Source organism: Botryllus schlosseri, chromosome 16 (assembly GCF_051294905.1).
Source record: "Botryllus schlosseri isolate E-star chromosome 16, Bs_hap1, whole genome shotgun sequence".
Classification (NCBI taxonomy): Eukaryota; Metazoa; Chordata; class Ascidiacea; order Stolidobranchia; family Styelidae; genus Botryllus; species Botryllus schlosseri.
This window is the reverse complement of record NC_137251.1, coordinates 10,129,235-10,150,039: the sequence shown is the minus strand read 5'-3', so window position 1 is coordinate 10,150,039 and position 20,805 is coordinate 10,129,235. Positions and strand designations below refer to the sequence as shown.

Sequence of the window (20,805 nt, the reverse complement as noted above, 5' to 3'; positions counted from 1 at the left end):
GAGGCTATGTTGCAGGAACTTTCATAGTATAGTCCGTTGCCTTTATAAAGGCTATAAAAGCCATGGTATAGTCCATTTAGGGCACACACAGATTCATAAACATCGGTTCTACTTTTTCTCTGTTTTCTTTAACCACATAAAGTGTACACTCTTATCAAAACATGTATAGGATCCATCGAGTTTCAACCAAAAGTGACCAGTCGCCCATTAATACAGAAACGGAGTAAGAGCCCCTGATAAATGACCCGATGGCACCTGGACTTGTATCAGCTGAAATTAGCTATGACTTCTGTGCCGTCAGGTGGCGGTAAAAAATCACAATACTTATTTCTTTCATTCACCATCATTTAGGATGGTCGTAAAGAGCTAATCGATATTGAGTAGGCGTGGGTTATTGGTAGATAGGGGTTACTCGATATCTACTCTTTACTTCGCCGGCTTAGGTAAAGCGAGACCAGGTATAGTACTCGATTGTGGTTTTAGCATTTGTTTTACCAGTTGCATATGAGGCTTAGCGTAGTTTGCTCATAACATGCGCCCCGATACTCCCATTCACAAATAATTTGATTACAATTCGTTTTGGAGCGATTTGATAACTAACGACTGTTGGCGCAAAATATCGTGAGGATTTTTTATTTTATGGAGATATTTCTGCTTATTGAGTGCTCCAGGTCTGATTAATGCATATAAATTTCCGTGTGTTATGTAGGCTACGTACGGTTACTACGTCAAGTGTGGTCTGTGTGGAAAGTTGGCCACTCCACAGGCTTAGCTAAGGGGAGCGAAAAGCACCTTCTTCCCCACCAGCTAGTTGACCTGTTCATTGTGACGTCATCTGCACTACCACTCTATAGTGCTGGTAATGTTTACTCACTTTCACATTTCATACTATCTAAACCAGTGGTTTTCAAGATTTTAACAAGCAATTGAGCATGGGATACACAGTGAGTGTCAGGTGGGTTGGGTTGATTATTATATTTATATATTCATCTATTCATGTTTGAATTCTTTTATCAGAATCTAACCAAGTAGCTTTGATTAATGCAACATATTTGAGAGTCTGCCATGGTATGGTAATTGGAAACACACAGTAATGAATGAAAAAGACAGCGACACTGATGCTGATGTGTCGAATGAAAATGATGTCGATCCCGAAGCGTCACTGAAATCAGATCACCCCGAATCGGATGATTCACCATCTCCACAACACGATGATACTAGCGTTTCCGAACAGAGCAATGATACAAGCTTCCCTGAATCTGCGAGCAGCGAATCGTTGCCTCAGAAACCATTATCTGGAAGAGCAGAACTACATCATCGCCCTCTTGGGGCTTGTGAGGAACACCTACACGGATTATCTATCACCGATGATGCAAACGATCAAGATATCGACGTGGAAGTTCTGAGTGAAATCGATAACTGGAAGCACAAGCCTGATGTTTCCGCTGACAATAATTTACCTTCTTTTAATCAATCATATCATGTTACCGATGAAGATATTCAACGGGTGTTAAATCAACATAATCATGTCAGCAATACTTTGTTGTCGATGCAAGCTCATTTGAATGGCATCGCCGAGGCTTCCAATGTGCCACAAACTGAAAATAACGCGACACCGTCTAATTCGGTTTGGGTGGCACGAACTGACCTGACCAATTCTACACCTGCGACAGAAAATAATCCACCACAAACTGAAAATAGTGCTACAGCTGTTAATGAGCGGCCTGATTCAATTTGGGTTGCCCGAACTGACCTGACCAACTCCAACAATGATCCCAAACAAGGCATAGCTGTACAGCCAGATGCAAAACCCAGCAGCACTGCCCAAAAGCAGACTTCAGAGAGACTTGTGCCTGGTGCTGACAAAGCCCCTACCACTGAACAATACGATTCTTCAGTTTCAGAAGAAGCGATGCGTTCTGTATTGCGCATTCCGGGACCGTGTGAAGCAGAAGACTTGATCGAAGGTGTTATATTCAACGCCCGTTACCTCGGCACCACGCAATTACCCAATGCCCAAAACGGAATGAAAAATGATAGAATGTTGCAAGCCCAAGAGGCATTGAACCGATTGTCTGTTGCAGAAGGCGAGTCGCAACCATCAGTCCATGTCGACCTTTTTATTTCTACTTCAAAAATAAAGATACTAGATGCCGTTAGCCACGAGCCTATGATGAGCCATTCCTTACGATCGATTTCATACGTCGCTGACATTCGCGAAAATTTAGTGATAATGGCAAAAGCCCCGGTTCCTTCGGACGGAGATCAGGAAACCGCAGAGTCGCAGAAAAAGTCGCGAGTCATCTGCCACGTATTGCTTTCGGAAACCTCAAACTTCATATCCAAGTCTCTTGGACAAGCTTTCCGCATAGCGTACCAGCTGTTCCTTTTTAACAACTCGATCGAGCCAAAAAACATGAGCGAGTCAGATTTCAGCCAGTTTTTAGACACGCAAGACATGTATCACGACGACCTGCTACATTACTCCAAAGAAGAAAACGCAAAGGAAATCTGGGTCAAGAAAAAGGCCGGAGAAAGTTTAGGTATTGCTATCGTAGAATCCGGATGGGGCTCGATAATCCCGACTGTTATTCTAGCCAATTTACAGCATAGCGGCCCGATGGAACGTAACGGTAAATTCAGCATCGGTGATCAAATCATGTCCGTCAATGGAACTAGTTTAGTCGGGCTGCCGCTGCAGTCTTGTCATAACATCATCAAAGGACTTAAAAGCCAAACGTTAGTACGATTTAACATCGTGTCATGTCCGCCTGTAGTGTCAGTACTAATCAAGCGCCCCGATTTGGATCACCAGCTCGGTTTTTCAGTGCAAAACGGCGTCATATGTAGTCTGATGAGAGGCGGGATCGCAGAACGCGGAGGTGTCCGCGTTGGGCACCGAATAATCGAAATCAATGAGAAAAGCGTTGTTGCGACTCCGCATGATAAGATCGTGCAAATGCTTGTCACGTCAGTAGGTGAGATTCAGATGAAGACGATGCCTTCTGCGATGTTTCGGCTTTTGACGGGCCAGGAACAGCCTCTGTACTTGTAGCCGAACTCTTCATTCGACCGCACCGATGCCTGCCATTCGTTTAGTGTTTTTAGCCCGTCTCTATTATCCGCGTTTGTTCGTAACAAAAGCATGCCAACGTAACAGTATTAAATCGAAAGGCATATTGCCAAGATGTTCTCTAAATTTTATCTATGTTATGGAACGAGGAATTATTGTGTATTGCTCTGTATGTAAAGTTTTGAGGTTCACAACGGCTTTGAACAGTGTTCGTGTACTTTGAACCATTGACTACTTCATTCGTCAATAAGCTCAAATCTTGAAAGCAGATAGTTGAGATGAAATCATACATGACGGACCAGGCGGCCAGCAGTTTCATATGCTATTGGAGTAGACGTAACGCTATTGAGTGCCCAGTTGAGTTCACAAGCATCGATCTATATCACATAGCACTTGCAGACAGACATGAAATGAGTAGACAGTAGACACGTTGTGGGTGTAGCCTACTGTACTATGTTCTGTTAACGTAGTCCTCTCTAAACAGGATTTGTCCGGTTTTTTGACAAAATTGAAAGTGTCTTCGGAGGATGCCTAAATAACCTCTTTTTTAGGAATTTGTCCTCATTCCAGAAAATCTATTAAAATGCTATGAAAAAGTCGACTTGTAGAAAAGTGGATAACAATGGTCTACACGATTATTACGCAAGGACTTCTGGTCAATTATACCTAATTTGGGGACGCTGAATACGAATCTGACGTTATTTTTGCTCCATCACATCACGTTGACATATTAAATATTTCTACTTTTTCGAGGTGCTCAAGTAAAATAGATTTTGGCTACTTTCAGTACTTACTGAAGTGGTAACTTTTTACAACTACTTCAATATCTACCTGAACATTATTCTGGATGAACTAATTACGTTTGTAATTTGGTTTTGTAAAGTAGAAAGTAGTTCAGGGATAATATTGTACCACTATCATGAGGTAAATTGTCTTAAGAAACACGTGGAATGCCTCCGAATTACGGTAACTGAAGATATTTTTTCGAAGATTCTACCCATGGGTGGTGTCGTTACAGTCATTTTGCATCAGCTGCGACGATACACCTTGTGATTTTGTGTGTAGCCGTCGAAAGTATGCGACCACCCTCCTCCCGATCACCAGTCTTCTTAGCAGGTACTAGAGCTCTCGGAATTTCAGAAGTCTCAAAATATGGTAACCCTAGTTAACACGAGTCTATCACTTTCACTCCATCCAATTCTACTTGTCTAATCCACCTCACACAAGTAACGGGAATTGGGAAATCAATCCGTAAGCCAATTTCTAATCGAGTAAATGTAAAAAGCAACTAGACTGGTGTCAGGTAGTCTAACAACATAACCAGATGGGTAACTCGTGCAAGCAGACAGAACATCCTGAAGTACTCTGGAAAATTTACTTCACTGCCGCACCAGCATGTAACTTTCATCACAACAGCAACTGACACATGACCGCCGTTGGTATTCCCAACTATCGTAAGGATAACACCAGGGACCGTGTAACTTACCCAATTCATGGCCTAAGTGGCGGAGATGTGTTTTGAAGTGCAGTGCACTATCCGGAGTAAGCACAAATTTCATTTGAAACAATACAAATTTATTCATACTTAATCACATTCTGCAGTAAAATGGAAATGCTAAAATTCACCATCTTATGAAGTGCATAGAGCCCCATGAACTGATAAGAACTGATTGACCACATAATTAGGCTTCACTATTTATCGACTTCGTCAGTAATAGTATGCCTACCCTGTACGAAACAATGTCCTTTTTAACAGCAGCACTATTACTCGTACAAATCTATAAATATATTAGCAACATGATAATGAAATAGCTTAAACCAAAGTGAAACTACACCCTGCTATATTGCTTGTACTAAACTAAAAGGTATCGTCCAATAGCCGAATAATATAAAACCGCAATAATATTACCGCGTCGAACAATTCAATCAACCCCCACATTCTTGGATACGCCAAAAGCTTGCTTACAGCAACATCTGAAGCCTGAGGTCGTGTCAATTATCACCAGCAAGTGCTAGAAGAACCCCACTTCTTCAATACCATCCTCAGTCAGCGTTTCCGCGCCGACAATATATCCTTTTGCTTCTACAATTCCCCGACACTTCACCACGGCCGAGTATCTATGAAAGTGTGACACAGAAAACAGAGTCATTTGTGTAATTTTGTTTTAAATGTAGTGGTACCAACCTTAACACATAACTAGGCGTCCAATTATGCGAATCGGCTCCCGTGCTATCCAGTAAGCTTCTCATAGACTTTTCCGACATCATTTCTGAGATATGAGCAAGTTTAGGCATTCTGAAATTAGCGACGACGCAAGACTCGTTTACCTGGTGGATCATTGTGAGAGAGTAACTCTACATCGTGTTGGTGCGAGAACTCCAAAAGATCGGAAGGTAAGTCGCAACAGTTGGCCATGCAGATTTGGTTGATTGACGGCTTCACCTACGAGAGAGTTTCATGTAACAGCGCGAGGTTTGATCTCTGTGCATTATAATTTGGAAATGGTACCTTATAAATCATTCAACAAGTTGAGAAGGCAACGAGTGTATGACTGCATGATTATATAGATAGCCTATCACATAACAGTTGTATATATTCTCTCAAGTGGGTTTATACATGTTTGAGTCAAGTGTACTTGTAAACCTCGTCTACGCAGTTCCAATCTGCAAGCATATTCAAATGGCATACTTTGGTGATATGACTTAATATTGAAATTTCTTTGGATATCTGTACTATTCGGGTATATTTCAATAAGAATTCAATCATATATCGAAGTTTTGTGCCTCCAAGAGTCTCTTCAGACGACACACTGAATCCCTGTGTAATTTGACTAACGAATAAACTCAATTGTTTCAATCGAAGACTAAACAGCCAACTGCCGAATTCAAGAATGATAATTTCTCCCTATTCGGACAGCAGGCTTTTTTATTGTTCCGACACAATCAATTCTGAAATGTAACAGATATAGGTATCTCATATGCTAAGTGGTCGTTGTCAGAAAAAGTATTTTAATGCAATGCTTACCGATGCCCACGAATGAAGTTGCTCCAAAGAGTGCCGGTCAAAATCAGTCACTCCCACAGCATCAACCTGTCCCGTATTCACCAAAGCTTCTATCTCCTTCCAGATAGGCTGCCAAATATTCACAAAGAATTGTTACAATCGGTGAATCTCAAGTTGGCCATCACAAAAACTCCGACAGAACTGAGACATCTTTCAAAATCAAACAGAAACTTAACACACATAATCGGCACAATGTTATCAGGCAGCATTGCTCGAATACATCTGCCAGTTAAATCAAGATCATTGCAAAGAGATAACATGCCATATTTTGTCAATACTAAGAGCGATTGGTATATAAAAGAGGTCACTTTTACTTTGCAATGGAGACAATCAACATAATCATTAACAGGATAAAACACAGATATTGGTATCAGCATTTATATTTCGTGCCTGTTATGAAACATGATTTTAAACAAATAGACTTGTGTGTAGTTCAGTGGAGTTATATAGGGGAGAGGAGGCCAAGATGAGACACGGGGCAAGATTGAGACATGCAATTTTTTCATAGAACAATTTTCTGATCGACAGATTCCTTCAACTATATTCTTCCCATAATGTCATTCTATAGTCCTACCATATTAACAAGGCAAACATATTTGAGGTTGGGCAGAAAAATGTTAAAAACTATATTTTCATAGTCTGTGTCAGTTACGTGAATCCGTGTTTGTAAGGGCATACCTATCACAGCACTTCATATCATAAAACAACTTTACTGGAATTTTTTTTTATTGACGTTTAAACAATTGCGGTGTGAGGGTAAGATGAGACAAATCCATAGCTGTATGTTGAGAGTCGAGACATGGTTATCAGAGGGCTTTTCCATTGAAAGCCTCCTAATATTCAAAATTTACTGTTCAAGGCACACGTAATAGATTATTTATCTAGTAGAGGACCAGATGTGACATTACAAGACAAAATAATAACAGAACTCTTATTGCTGCTGGATCCCATGGATAATTGGTTTCCGATGTCTTTTAAATTCGTATATGATGTACAAATTCTTTTTAAAAATGAAATATTTCATGATTATTTCATTTTATTAATGATGTAGCTAGTTGATTCATCATTTAGGATGAATTGGTGGTGTAATGAGGAAGAATTGCTTGGTGTCTCATCTTGAACACAATGCGTCTCATCTTACCCTCACCTGGGGGTAAGTTGCGACATTTGAGCAAGGAATTTTGAGGGCCGAGAAATCCAGGAGTATGTTGTTCAATATCACTCAAGACATAGTCATGAATAGTTCAGATCATAGGCTTTCCATTGGTACCAAAATTAGTCCTCAGAAGGCAATACTTTTCGAGTGGCGTCGAAATATCAGAAAAGTGTCTCATCTTGGCTTCCTCTCCCCCACAGCACAGTCAATCACCGGGTTTGACAATACTGTATCTGATCTTCTCATATACCGTATTACAATTTATTGACTGATTTGCATAGTAAACTCCAAAATCCATTACGAAATACACTGTGGTATAGATTATATTATTCAAATTTCAAATTCACAATGTAGTTGTCTAAGAAAGGTAAGATGGAATGTGATGTTTCGGAGGGTTATTGCGATCACAAAATAGTATTGGCAAAGGATGTGGATAACGAAATTGCCTTCACTATCACATCACATATGATTGCCATTGCCAAGGATAGCATGGCAATCTTCGGCATACCTTGATTCTTTGAAGATCGGCATTGGTCTGAATAGTGCTGTCGGAGTGCTCAAATTCACCAAACTTGGCCACAGGAAACGTCACAATCAATGCGTCTAGTTTGGATACTCCCAAAGAAGCACACGCTGAACAAAATGAGAGCTGATGTCAATATGAAAGGCATTAGGCTATGTATTAACATGGTCAATATTCCAAGGCAACCCCCTGCAAAGACTAGATTTAAATTATTGTAAAGGGCTCACTGAGTAGCTTATAGAATTACTTTGATACAATATGGCTCCCTTTGTTTTTTGTGCGCATGAAATAAAGTAAAAGTGTCCAAAATTGGGTCAAGAAAATACAGTCTCTGTATATGAACTCGAGCCGCATAATTACAGGTTTCTACAGTTTGCAGACCCTTTCGATTTGGTTTGATCTCACCTGCGGTAGCCCGATGTTAATGCTGATGTCAAAAGTTATCGTTGGAGTCTTGGAGAGAGTGCACAATACCTTTACTGACGGATTCCTTTATCACAGTAGATCTCCAGTGCGACAGAAAAACCTTTGCAGTGATCTTGAACTTTGGTCTTTGTTCTGTTTGAAACTTCCGCATCAATTCTGCGTTCTTGATGTCCAACATGTGCAAAGGCTCCTTTAGAAAAAACAATGACGCAAATTAGCACATCAATAAAAACATCACTTTCGATAGGGAAGGGAATTTACGCAGTTGTCTAGACAAGTTTTAGTGAGCATACTGCACACTGTGGTTATATCCCACTGCATGCAGAGTGCACACAATAACTAGCAAGATAGGGACCATGACACACTTACTTGAATGTTCATAAGGTCATTCCCTATTGAGTTCATCCATGCTGCAATCGTACTTTCCAGGGCGTCATTCAACTGAAAATAAAAATGTATTTTATGTTCATTTCACACATTTTGAAAAAAGTTTCTTTGAATTTCTTTTTCGGCTATAACTTGTCTATGATTAACTTTAAAACAATGAGATAAACATGGCACGGACATGACTGAAAAAAAATGGATTTTATAAAAACCGGATTTTCTAACAATTTGAGAAATGGAATTCAAAATTTGAAAAATGGACATAAGCAACAGGCTACTTCAATTACACTTCGACGATATACATGTATATTTGTATAGGCTAGGCTAGCCTACACTCAGTATACTGTAGGCCTTTACACAGTCTACAGCGATACACCTATAGTTTTATTTATTATATTATCGGAGAGAAGTAACCTTAGCCATGGTTAGGAACAGCAATTCAAAATACCTCATCGGAGCTTTTCACATTGACTCCTTTTTTCAAGGTATTCCAGTTGAGAATATTCCCTGAGTGGACTGCAATCGAAGTTGCATGGTCCACCATTACTCTTGCCACCTGGAGCTTGTCATTATCCGATATATCCATAACTATTTACAATGACTTCACAATATCATACATCTGCACACGAGACATCTATTTAGTATTCAAGAATCAAGAATCACGTATTGCCAGGCTATTTGCAGAGGTAATCCTTCCTTGCCTATTTCAAAGTCACTCAACTATGGCCTACTTTGGCCTATTTGTAAAGTACGAGCACCAACCCTCCTCGCATCAGATAGAGATTTCAAAATCTAGTTGTCGTTTTAATTTCGAGTTTGCGAAATGCCACGACTACTCATACCAACCAATAATCCATATTTATATCCTTTTTCGCCTATCGAGGTCTATAAACGCCAAAAGAAGACATATTCTACGTTCTAAATTTGGTGATACATTGGATACGTGCTGTGATCTGAGCGTTAGTTACGGTTTTCCATTGTGAGGCTATAGAATGTTTACATTCTATAGTGAGGCAGACGTAGAAAATAAAAAAAACAACTGGTCCAACCAATTTATCGGTGGTAGCGTTTCTCCCAGACGTGAATGTTATTGTAGTAAGTCTACTTAGTTTTCTTAGGCGAAGTCAAGACAAGTGTTGTCTCGGTCCTGAGGTAAGTGGTGATTTTAATTTATTTTATGCAGTCCTTCCATACTGGCTGACTCGACTGAATACCTATTTTTATTCCAGATTTTTGACTGCGACTGCGTTACTGATCCATCGCAAACATGGCAACTAAAGCCAGTACAGGTTGGTTGCAAGCCAGCAGGTTTCACTGTGGGTGAACAATTCAACAAACATTAACCTGGCTATACTTGTTCATTATACCTCATACCACAAATAGTTCCTAATATCTGGCTGACTGGCAGACTGCCAATTAAAGCAGTCTCAAATCCTGCTTAGATCCTCAGCCTACCAGACATGTACAATATTGCTGATCAGTTATTTTTGTAGGAATTACCGCTAATATCATTGTGTGCATAGACCTGAATGGAATCGGTGTCCTATGCTCACACAGTTCTTCATTTTAATTATTAAATTACCTTAACTTGAAGAAACATTGCTGCTCACCTGTTATACTAGGCAAGACATACTGAAATTTCAGTAAGGTGCATGGTCTTTAATATTTGTAGAATATAATATATTAGGGTTACCATATTTTGAGATCTGAAAAAGAGGAAACCTAACAAAAATTCTGAAAGCTCTAGTCCCGGCTACGAAAACTTATGAATTTCAAAATTATTTTACCAAAACTTCAATGTTGACTAAAAAAGGATCCTTCTTCCCAATTCTGCCTTGAACTCGACCCTTTCATGGCATTTTTATACCTTTTTATGAAGGAAGAGGGCATTTAGATGTACTCCGAGAGGACACTTTCAATTTTATGAAAAAAAAGGACGTATGGTAACCCTATATAATATATGTTATATTATATTCAATTGACATGGATTTGATTTCAAAGTATTCACCAATGCTGTGATTCATTTAAGAACTATCATATTCTCGGCTTGAATACCAAATGATGTGTATCAATGTTATGTCGTGTGTGCAGCATTGGTTCGTTGAGCTGTATAGTATTGGTTGTTCCCAGAAAGCTCAACAAAAAGAAAATCATACGAAACGCCCGAAGACACTATTCCTGCCAAAAAACCTGCCTTGGGATTCTCAATGAAGACAGCTACACAATCCAAGACAACACAGAAAACGAAACCGTTGCTGAAGCCCGGTGCAATGAAAAGGGCACTGCAGTCGCAACTGGCTATCAAATTAACTGTGAGTGACAGGCGAACAATGATGCGACCTGCCAGTAGATTGTAACTTGGTATCACTCGACCTTTGCAAAAATTATATATCGGGACATTTTATATGGCTTGTGCAAGTGACCTTACAGCTGAATCCAGGTTCACTTCATTGTATACTATCCTTGAATGGGTATTTCGGTAACGTCTGTATATTACATATCTTTCAAAATGCCTCTGAAAACTTTCAGAAGGACAAGTCAAAAGAGGGGTCGAATGTTGTGAAGAAGTCTAGTAAGGTTGCAGCGATATTTAATGAAGACAGTGACGTAAGTATTATGCGTTATTGCAAGTTGGCTGGGATGTGTGTTATCATGCTATGAATCATATGAATACTGAAGTGCATTATCCTAAAGATGTGATACTAAAATCATGAAGTTACTAGCTTGCTTGGTTTGATTTGTTATCACAAAGCAGGAACGAATGGGCAAGAATGACAGAATACAATGGTAGCTCATCAAGAAACCTTAACCTGCTCAAGTGCTCATGTGCCTGATTATAGTATAACCGTTAGGGCTGTTCAAAAAAAACTTTTTCCTTCAGATTTCACTGGCTACTTGATAAAATTGTTAGGTTGTGCTGCACACCAACTTTGGCTCCATTCCAACCAGTAGAAGCGAGATTTGTGCGGTAGAAAGTTTTGAATTTATCATTAAAAAACAGAAAAATAATATTTCAAGATTTTTCTGCCGACCCCATAAAATTGTTAGGCTGTCGGTAGAGATGATGCATACAAAATTTGGCTCAATTCCAACCACTAGAAGCGACGTTATTGCAGTAGAAAAATTTGGATTTGAATAAAATAGTATTTACGGTGACTAACTCTTTGATTGTTTATTATAAAATCAAGGAATTCGAAATTTTGCTACTGCAATAACTTCGCTTCTAGTGGTTGGAATTGAGCCAAATTTTGTATGCATCATCTATACTGACAGCCTAACAATTTTATGGGGTCGGCAGAAAATCCTTGAATTTTTTTTTTTTTTTTTTAATGATAAATACAAAACTTTCTACCGCACAAATCTCGCTTCTACTGGTTGGAATGGAGCCAAAGTTGGTGTGCAGCACATCCTAACAATTTTATCAAGTAGCCAGTGAAATCTGAAGAAAAAAGTTTTTTTTTGAACAGCCCTAATAACCCCGTGCAATCATTATGCAATGCATATCGAGTATTTTTTGTGCGATGAGGACAATTAGAAGCTGAGTTTTTCGTTTCCGCAGAGCGAACCCGAAGAGATACCGCCAGAAGCAAGAATGAGGATGAGAAATGTTGGAAGGTAAGATAGATGCTTATGGTTGCTGGTGAATTTGGCATTGGAAATATATTGACTATTATTAATATGAGACCTATTCATCAACATTGTATGACTTGATAAATCTTAAATCAATGTTACACGGAATATGTGATATATGGCGCTTGGTGAATTTGGCACTGGGTATGTGTGCATTTATGTATTCCAGTCAAGTTAGCATTAGTGGGTGGGTTGCGGTTAGGAGCGGGCAAGTGTTCAATTCGGCAGCAACCCTGCTTATGCACCACGTGACCACGCCTTGGATAGGCAAATTGAAAATATTTGAGAACAATGTATAGTATTAATAACTTATTGATCTCAACCGGTGAATTGCTGTAAAATTTTACACGGTTGCACTTTTCCCACGACCGCCAAGTTGTTGCAGATTTGTTTACTTTCGCTATTATTTGATTCTGATGTATTTAAGGCGTAAGTTCTTGATTCTGATGTATTTAAGGCGTAAGTTCATCATCATCATTGGTGTGTTAACAATTTTCATCAGTTCAATACACCACAAAAATGCAGAGCTTCTTGGAGGTACAGAACTTCAATATACAATTAAATAGTATATTCATATTGAAATGAACCCGAATATTTTCGGCTGACACTCGTCAGGGGTAATCGTCAGCAACTAGTAGAGAATTGGAAAGAACATTGTATATCAACAATCGTATCACAAAATATGACGTCACCAGCATGAAATTTCGAATGAGAGAGCGTTCAATGTACTATTTTTAGGTGATACACGAACTCCTTTTGTTGACAGAGTTTTGGTTGGTGTATTTTGATAAAAGTTGATTCCAAGGCACACAAATGGAATTGTGAACGGCCTCGACCTACGATTCGAAATCGGTCGTCTCGATAATTATTCGCACAAATCGGATTATCCAACAGATGTTTGCCGATGGCAGAATTAATTGCCTTTGATCGATCAGCATCAATCTTAAGTGGATGAGTTAAGGGTGAGCTTTTCACATCGCGTGACGCACGTGTTCTGATAAATCTGGGGACATGTTGGTTTATGCGGTCCTGCAGACGTCTTGACGTTCTTCCCACGTAGCCACAATCACAGTGGCACCTATATTCGTACACTACATTACTTTGTTGAAGTGCAGGAAGCACGTCTTTGCGTGTTGAAGGGAGCAGTTGTGTTGTTGTAAAAATAGTACATTGAACGCTCTCTCATTCGAAATTTCATGCTGGTGACGTCATATTTTGTGATACGATTGTTGATATACAATGTTCTTTCCAATTCTCTACTAGTTGCTGACGATTACCCCTGACGAGTGTCAGCCGAAAATATTCGGGTTCATTTCAATATGAATATACTATTTAATTGCACAAAAATGCAATACAATGAAAAGAAGCGACTTGGAGTAGTCTATGGAATCAGAGACCCACCTTGGCCTAGGCGATGTAAAGAGGAGGCACGCACACTGAATAAAAAGAAAATATAATAGAAAAAAGCAAGCAACAAAAATGGGGTGGCGTGTCATGGAAGGCGAGATCGATAGGTCGTGTCGTGGTCCGGTAATCTTGAGGATGGATTAGTATTTGGCAATTTTCCAAGCGACTTGAAGTAGTCTATGGAATCATTGTTGCCAATCTTGCGCAAAAGCGGTAAAAAAACACTTGTCTCACTTGAAAACATTTTTTTAGGGAGACCCCGACATCATCTGGCCCAAACTCCTTCAACAAGGGTAAGTTAGGATTCTGTGACGCACAAAGACTGTGGGAGAAGCGACAAGAAGAAATCGCCAAGAAAAACGAATTGAAGAAAAGCCACTGAAAGCAATGACTCCTGGCTTCCGCTCTTGTGACTATTTTCGAATATGCTTGCTCAGTATGATTCTGCAGCTTCACGCGTATCAGCTAAATCATTAGTTGACAGCTACTTAGTGCTTATATCTTGAACGTATGGTAAGTATCCGCAAGCTACGGTGGTTGGATGAACTGGAAAGATATCTGCCAGAGCACTAAGCATTAGGCATTCAAGTTCTTTTTCCTAACTATATACTGTAGCCTTTTTCTATTACATTAATACACTTGATCGCTTTGAATTTATTGATGTGGAAGCAAGACGGCTCGAATCGCAACCAATGTCTGCTGGTGCACATCACCCATGCATTGTCACACCAGGCTGTGATGCAAACTTGGTTAACCAGGCGGCCAGCCCATCTGTCGTCCACCCATGAAATGAATGTGAAGATAGTATACAGATTGAGCCGCGTCAGACCCATTGTTGATCACTACTCTGAATCCTTTATCCAATTGCTTCATTTGCGCGACTTTTCTCCCAACGCTTAGCAGGTGGCCAAGGAGCTGGTTGCACGGTCGTTGGGTTCAGTTTGTTAAAATATGAGGCAAGGCAAGCTGAGACAACCCACCTCGGAGTCGCTATCTTGAGACTGTGACAGCTGTGTTATCGGTTGTCGTGGGATGACGAGGAAATGTACGGGAGCTTGTGGATTGACATCATCAAATGCAACACACTGTAGGCAAAGGAACCATGTTCATTCGCCATGCGGAATTTATTAGATGAGGCGTACTTGGACAGGAAAATTAGACAAACCCCACCAAATATTTTAATTGCAAGGCATGGTGACACCTAGGTTAACATCAGGATTACATCCATGAACTCATAATCGGCAATTCTATTATATTGATTATAGCTTGAAACGTACAGTGTGAGGCAGAATAACACTCCATTGCATCATATAGATAAGATACGACGGAATCCATAAGCAGCACATTATATTTACTAACGTTAAATCAGTCGAGCTAACAGTGATTTCAACTGTACCTTGTCATCTTCGTAAATGAACTTGCATGGTATCTCTTTTCGCAAGATTTTTCCGAAGATCGTGTCACCTCCCGCTTGCGCAGTTTGAGCTTTAGCCACTTCTGACATGTCAGTAGGCTACACTACTGACCAATGCAGTATTGGATTAGGCTTTTCTACTCGCAAACTATTCAACAATTAACTCTGTATATTTACGTTTTGCTGAACAGGGTGAAGAGACCAATGTGAGTTTTGCAGAGCGCCGTTGGTGGCCGTAGGTCGGCTGTGCTTGTGCAATGTGCATTATGCAATCGTGGCTTCATTGCGGATCACCAGTAGAACGCCAGAAAGCTTATGGCACGCAATACAAGACCTGGCAGATCTTAAGACGCGGGCTTATAGCTCAAAACTTTTCTCTAAAGTGATCCACTGATAATGACCATAATGATTATGACCCACTTGCAATGTAGACCAGTATTCTGACATATCGATTTTGGCTACGGATACGTGTCACTCCATTTTCACTGCTAGTTAGTTATATGTTGTCATCTGTTCCATTTCCAGTGTTATACAATGTGCATGTACGCTTATTAATATCTGGAGGCCAAGGTGGGAGAGAAAGAATGGTTGATTCAGTTGCATCATAGCCTTTATAAGTATATATATATAAGTATAAGTATTTATAAAGGCTATGGTTCCACAATTCAAATGCACGAATACAAAAGAGTGCAAAGAGTATAATCATGGAAAACTTAATTTAAATTTCGTGGTATAATACTGTAGAACCATAGTCGTTTAGTGCTGTAAACGACTATGGTAGAACCATAGCCAGGCTACTTCACTTCTACTTCACAACCTAAACCATAGAAGACGGCACTTACATTGGGCGAACTAACATAAAAAAAAATACAGACTTGGGTGATTGATGAAAAATCTTCCAAATCCTTCCCTGTATCACAATGTTGTAGTGATTTGAAACTATAAAATTAATAAATTGCACTCAGATAATAATTATATTATAGGAAATCTTGCACCAAATCTCGACCACCATCTACCGAGCAATAGTCTATTATTCGTGTTCACCGGCTGGTTTAGCTACTGAAGGTCGTTTTGTGAGGTTCACCGGTTCACGCAATGATGGGATTGCGGATTCGTATGTTTCTTCGTTCCAATGATCTACCTAGGTAACTAGTATTCATCGTCTTCGCAACATCCAGCCGCACTGGAACTATATTGTGTGTATCCAGTTGCAAAAGCGAATCCAGAGGTTCCTACCAAACCTAGGCGATGGGTCAGATGGTTCCGGCTCTACTCAGTGTACTGTACATAGTCCGCTAGTCTTATCAGAGCAGTAACAAATATTCATACCGGTACATATTCCACTTCGTTCTTGTCATAGTAATTTAGGGGTGTATGAATGCTTCACATTACATTGAAGTCGACCGCAATTACAACCAAACCTGTCAATCTGTGCCTCGCTTCTCATGTCATGATTTGAAGCATACTGGTAAGTGGTATACATGAATGTGGAGATTCAGAACTTGCTCCCATGTTTAGGGAGTACCCGAAGAAATCATGTAGGCATGCTCGATATATTTAAGCTCCATTGCCCCAGTCACAGTGAATAAAGTTGATTCGTTATTTGATCATCTTTGTCTTTTATCGAATTGCTTATACTTTCAGAGAGAGAGAGAGAGGGGGAGTCTATTTTTTATCCAAACAAACGCCAACCATGATGGCATAGAAAACATGCCATACAGACTTTTGGGCGAAGAATATTTGCTTCCAAAAAATTATACTGTAGCCTGAGTAGCCATGATTTAAAAATTTAGCTGATTTAAAAAGGTTTTCCAACAAATTCCCCTACCAGCTCTACCTTCCTGGTTGTACATGGAAACATTGTTTGACTATAGAATGTAAACGTGGAATGGCAGCGACCGATTTTGCAGCTTCGTTCCGCTTCGCTGAAGCTTTACTCGGACTTATTTTACGGCAGCTACTGTAGGATTTCTGGCAATCCAAAAGTTGTCTTCCAGAGCTCAGAATTTACTGAATATGGTCTTGATCGAAAGCTACTGTCGGACTGATTCCGAAAATGTAAATAAAAATATAATCAGGCACTGAACCGCTTAGAATTCGCCCTCCAAGTCTGAATTATCGGCATTGTCCGAACAATCGAAGAGCCGCAATGGGTCATTGTTATGGTCATTGTTTTGCGGTCATCCGATTGTTCTGAACAATGCAGATTTTAGATGTCAAGGGTGGTTTTTCATCTCAGTACGGTGCTTCACCATATTTTGATTGATATTTTCGAAATTAGTGCGACAGTAGCTTTCGATCAAGACCAGATTCAGTAAATTCTGAGCTCTGGAAGACAACTTTTGGATTGCCAGAAATCCTACAGTAGCTGCCGTAAAATAAGTCCGAGTAAAGCTTCAGCGAAGCGGAACAAAGCTGCAAAATCGGTCGCTGCCATTCCACGTTTACATTCTATAGTTTGACATTCTCTGTAACATCTTGGCATTTTACATGCTAGGATCTGTCGCAATTTTTGTAGCGCAAGTTCGAACTTAATACAGAGCTATTATAGTTGGGTCAGTTTTGAGCAACATAGTTTGATATTTCCAGTAAACAATTTCCTAACCTCGTTAAAAATTATCATTCCTTAGTTAAGGGAACCGCAGTGTATTTGTGGCTGTAGCTACCTGAAAAATAGAAGGTGGGTTGGTGTCTGATTTCAAAGACTACTACAAGTACCAGCTGCTTCGATACCTTTCTTCCCTTGTATCGCAGTTTTTGTGATTTATTGATTTGACAAAATTAGTAATAAACTGAACTGAACATTTGTTGTTTTTCCGTATGTTTTCGTAACTTTTACGTGTAACTACCAACGAAATGTAAAACCTCAAACTATATTATAGCAATTCCTTCATTTTACTCGTCGAAAAAGAAACTCTCTTTTTTGGTGCCAAAAATATGGTATTCCTAACTACTATGCATTTTGTAACAGCAGTCCTTTAGGTAATTATGTTCCAAGTCAATAGCTTCCTGCGCTCCGCTACATGCAGGGCGGTACGCAATTTTTCCTCCCTGCAATCAGCGAAGACAAGCGGACGGGAACTACTGCGACAGAACGTTTCACTAAACAGCAAGAGATGTATGAGCGGACATGGTCCAGATATATCCAAGCTACAAGCAACAATTTATATCGCCATCAGCGGTGGTGTGTTTGTAGCGATCGGGATGTACCAAGCGAAGAGTATGAGGAATAGGATCGAAGCTTTTGAGACAGGACAAACGATTCCTTTCAAAACGATGACGGACGAAGAATATCTTCTATATAAAGAAAAATTCAAAAAGATCCACGCTGAGGAGGAGGAAGAAGATGAAGAAGAACTTGAAACAGTCGAAGAAGATGTCGCCGAATCTGTTGAAGAAACCACTAGTGAAGAAATCGTGCCTGAAACCGAAGAAACTGCTGATGTTGAAGAGTCTCAAACGCAAGAGGTAGAATCTCAAACCCAGGAAGAGCAAGCTAGCAAAGACACAATAATTTTTGTAGAGCCGCCAAAAGAATAGATTTGTTTCCCAGTGTGCAAAGCGTGGAACTCTATATTTAATTCGTTTATCAATCACGTTAAATTAGGCTCCGTCGATTCATTGTGTCTTACCGCTGCAGCGGCATGCTTCCTCTGGTATAAATTATGCACTTGAATCAGCGAACTGGTATTAGTGTCACCTCAGTTTGTAGTTCAAAATTTGTAATTCTATAAAATGATTAAGTGGTAGGCCTAACAACATTAGCCAACTTCAGGTTCCGCAGGCTCTGAGAAAATCTATATTTGCTTGTGTCCATAAATAACCACTTACTCTTCTCCGGAAGAGAGGTCAACCTTGAAATATTAAGTCTCAAATTCGGTAATTCGTGGCTCAATCACATGCAACTTCAGGTCTCCCTGTTAAGGATAGCAATCTTGCTTGTGTCCATAACTGAACGTGTACAAACCTCTGGATGAGATGTCAACCTTTGAATATTCAGTATCGGTGTCGAAAATTCACGACCCAAGCACATGAAGTAGTCACTAGTCATTCAATCGGTCATATCACAAGATCACACAACTGATTGAACCACTTGCTGAAGTAGACAATATTTTGAAAAACAACTACGTTGGTTGCTATTAGGACTGAACACAATGATATGAATACTCAAATCTGAATGAAGTATCAATTCTAGTGGTTCGAGTAGATGAAGAAGATTTTTTCTAGTGTTGAAGTTACACGCTACTTGCCACTGCAAGTTAATTTATCAACGAGAATTTCAGTTTCGATTACATTTTCCTTGAATCCTCGATTGACGGCAGCATACGAAACTTATTGTGCAAAGCTATGAAACCTAACCCTACTACAAATAACACATTTCTGAAGTCATCATCAACCCACAGCGTTATCACTAATTGCAATGCGATAGGTATGGTCGAAAATGTATCAAAGTATGTTTAATATGATGTAGAAAAGGCAAAACATACATATTTGAACTGTCTTGCATACTTATGTCATATTGAGTGATACTCGACTCAAAGATTTGATACGTGATTCAGAGTCGAATCACTAAGATACTGGATCTTGCCCAGACTTAGTTGCTGTCCCCAAACTTCACGAATACAACGACACTTGGATATTCAGTGGTGACCAGCAACTAAGTGCTGCAGCTTTTTTTGAGTACTGAAGTAGGTTTTCCTTACTTTGATGACTTACTCTCAAGTGCATTTGTTTTAGACTACCTTCACTTCTACAGTTTTGGCAAAAGTACTTGTACACTTTGTATTTTGTGAAGTAGCAAATAGTTTTATGACAAATTGACAAAACAAATAGGGCAAATACCACCTGCAGTGAAAATACTTCTAGTTGTCGTTACTTGTGGTGTCATTAGCCTTTTTGTGGTGGTTGCGAAGTTGCACCCTACAACTACGGAAGTAGTCACCTCCGGTTCGTTGCTAAAAGTATACGACCACTTGAACTTTCTGAGACTATGTGAGTAGTTATTAGAACTTCATTCTCTATGTCCATGTCCATTATCCATATCGAAAGGTTTTTCCAACCAGCTTGGTCAGTTGGTCACTTTTTGGCCAGGGTTTTGTCACCGCTTATGCTTTTCGCACCACATTTTATCAGCGGATTGTTGGCCAAAACGTTACGTAGAAGGGGTTGTCCTCGAAAGTCTCATAGGCCTGAACTAGCTCGTTACACAACCGTACACAGCCTACGCTAGTTCATCCCAACGGTCTTCGACCATGTTTTCCAGGAAAAACAGTCGGAAAAATCTAATTCTCATGATAAAGACACATTTTCTGCATGTCTTGCATATTGACTACCATATTTTGGAATCGGGAAAGGACTCTTTCAAAATTTATTTTTTTAAAGTTTCACATGCTCCGGAACACCAGGAAGAATCTCGTTAGCATCTACCGTAACAGAACATGTTATCAAGTATGCAATTCCGATTGAGACTGCAGTGTCGTGAGCTTTCATTGGTGTTTGGCGCAGCTCTTGTTACGATATACGTCAATTTACATCGGCAAGATTAGAGGCCTGCCAATATTACAATTTGGCAAGCAGTGAAATCGTGTTTGGCTCCCCTGGTCTGCGGAATACTCCTATTCCCACATGCATTCGAAATTGGAAAATATTCTGACGACTTAGTATTATGGATTACTGTGATAATCTGGTTTAGTCTGATACCTTACAATTGAAACAGTGCGTAAGTGGC

General features: G+C 39.8%; 5 protein-coding genes across 5 annotated transcripts; 3 read left to right on the top strand and 2 right to left on the bottom strand.

Moving 5' to 3' along the window:
• The first annotated feature begins 1,017 nt into the window (after positions 1-1,017).
• Positions 1,018-3,297, top strand: LOC145458584 (amyloid-beta A4 precursor protein-binding family A member 1-like). The gene has a single exon (XM_080336996.1). The coding sequence runs from the start codon at positions 1,094-1,096 to the stop codon at positions 3,053-3,055; it is 1,962 nt and encodes a 653-aa protein (XP_080193122.1). The 5' UTR covers positions 1,018-1,093; the 3' UTR covers positions 3,056-3,297.
• Positions 3,298-4,626: 1,329 nt separating this feature from the next.
• Positions 4,627-9,331, bottom strand: LOC145458591 (glutamate--cysteine ligase regulatory subunit-like). Its single transcript, XM_080337007.1, has 8 exons — positions 9,075-9,331; positions 8,612-8,683; positions 8,291-8,432; positions 7,802-7,926; positions 6,099-6,206; positions 5,402-5,516; positions 5,259-5,343; positions 4,627-5,191 (listed from the first exon to the last, which is right to left on the bottom strand). The coding sequence occupies exons 1-8, from the start codon at positions 9,210-9,212 to the stop codon at positions 5,086-5,088; spliced, it is 891 nt and encodes a 296-aa protein (XP_080193133.1). The 5' UTR covers positions 9,213-9,331; the 3' UTR covers positions 4,627-5,085.
• Positions 9,332-9,633: 302 nt separating this feature from the next.
• Positions 9,634-14,320, top strand: LOC145458592 (PEST proteolytic signal-containing nuclear protein-like). Its single transcript, XM_080337008.1, has 6 exons — positions 9,634-9,778; positions 9,856-9,915; positions 10,757-10,938; positions 11,156-11,233; positions 12,186-12,241; positions 13,916-14,320. Exons 2-6 carry the CDS (start codon positions 9,894-9,896, stop codon positions 14,043-14,045), a joined length of 468 nt encoding a protein of 155 aa, XP_080193134.1. The 5' UTR covers positions 9,634-9,778; positions 9,856-9,893; the 3' UTR covers positions 14,046-14,320.
• Positions 14,303-15,296, bottom strand: LOC145458593 (adenosine 5'-monophosphoramidase HINT1-like). Its single transcript, XM_080337009.1, has 3 exons — positions 15,060-15,296; positions 14,644-14,748; positions 14,303-14,578 (listed from the first exon to the last, which is right to left on the bottom strand). The coding sequence occupies exons 1-3, from the start codon at positions 15,165-15,167 to the stop codon at positions 14,414-14,416; spliced, it is 378 nt and encodes a 125-aa protein (XP_080193135.1). The 5' UTR covers positions 15,168-15,296; the 3' UTR covers positions 14,303-14,413.
• A 2,722-nt stretch (positions 15,297-18,018) lies between these two features.
• On the top strand, positions 18,019-18,757 carry LOC145458474 (uncharacterized). The gene has a single exon (XM_080336849.1). It carries the CDS (start codon positions 18,066-18,068, stop codon positions 18,615-18,617), a length of 552 nt encoding a protein of 183 aa, XP_080192975.1. The 5' UTR covers positions 18,019-18,065; the 3' UTR covers positions 18,618-18,757.
• Positions 18,758-20,805: the final 2,048 nt, after the last annotated feature.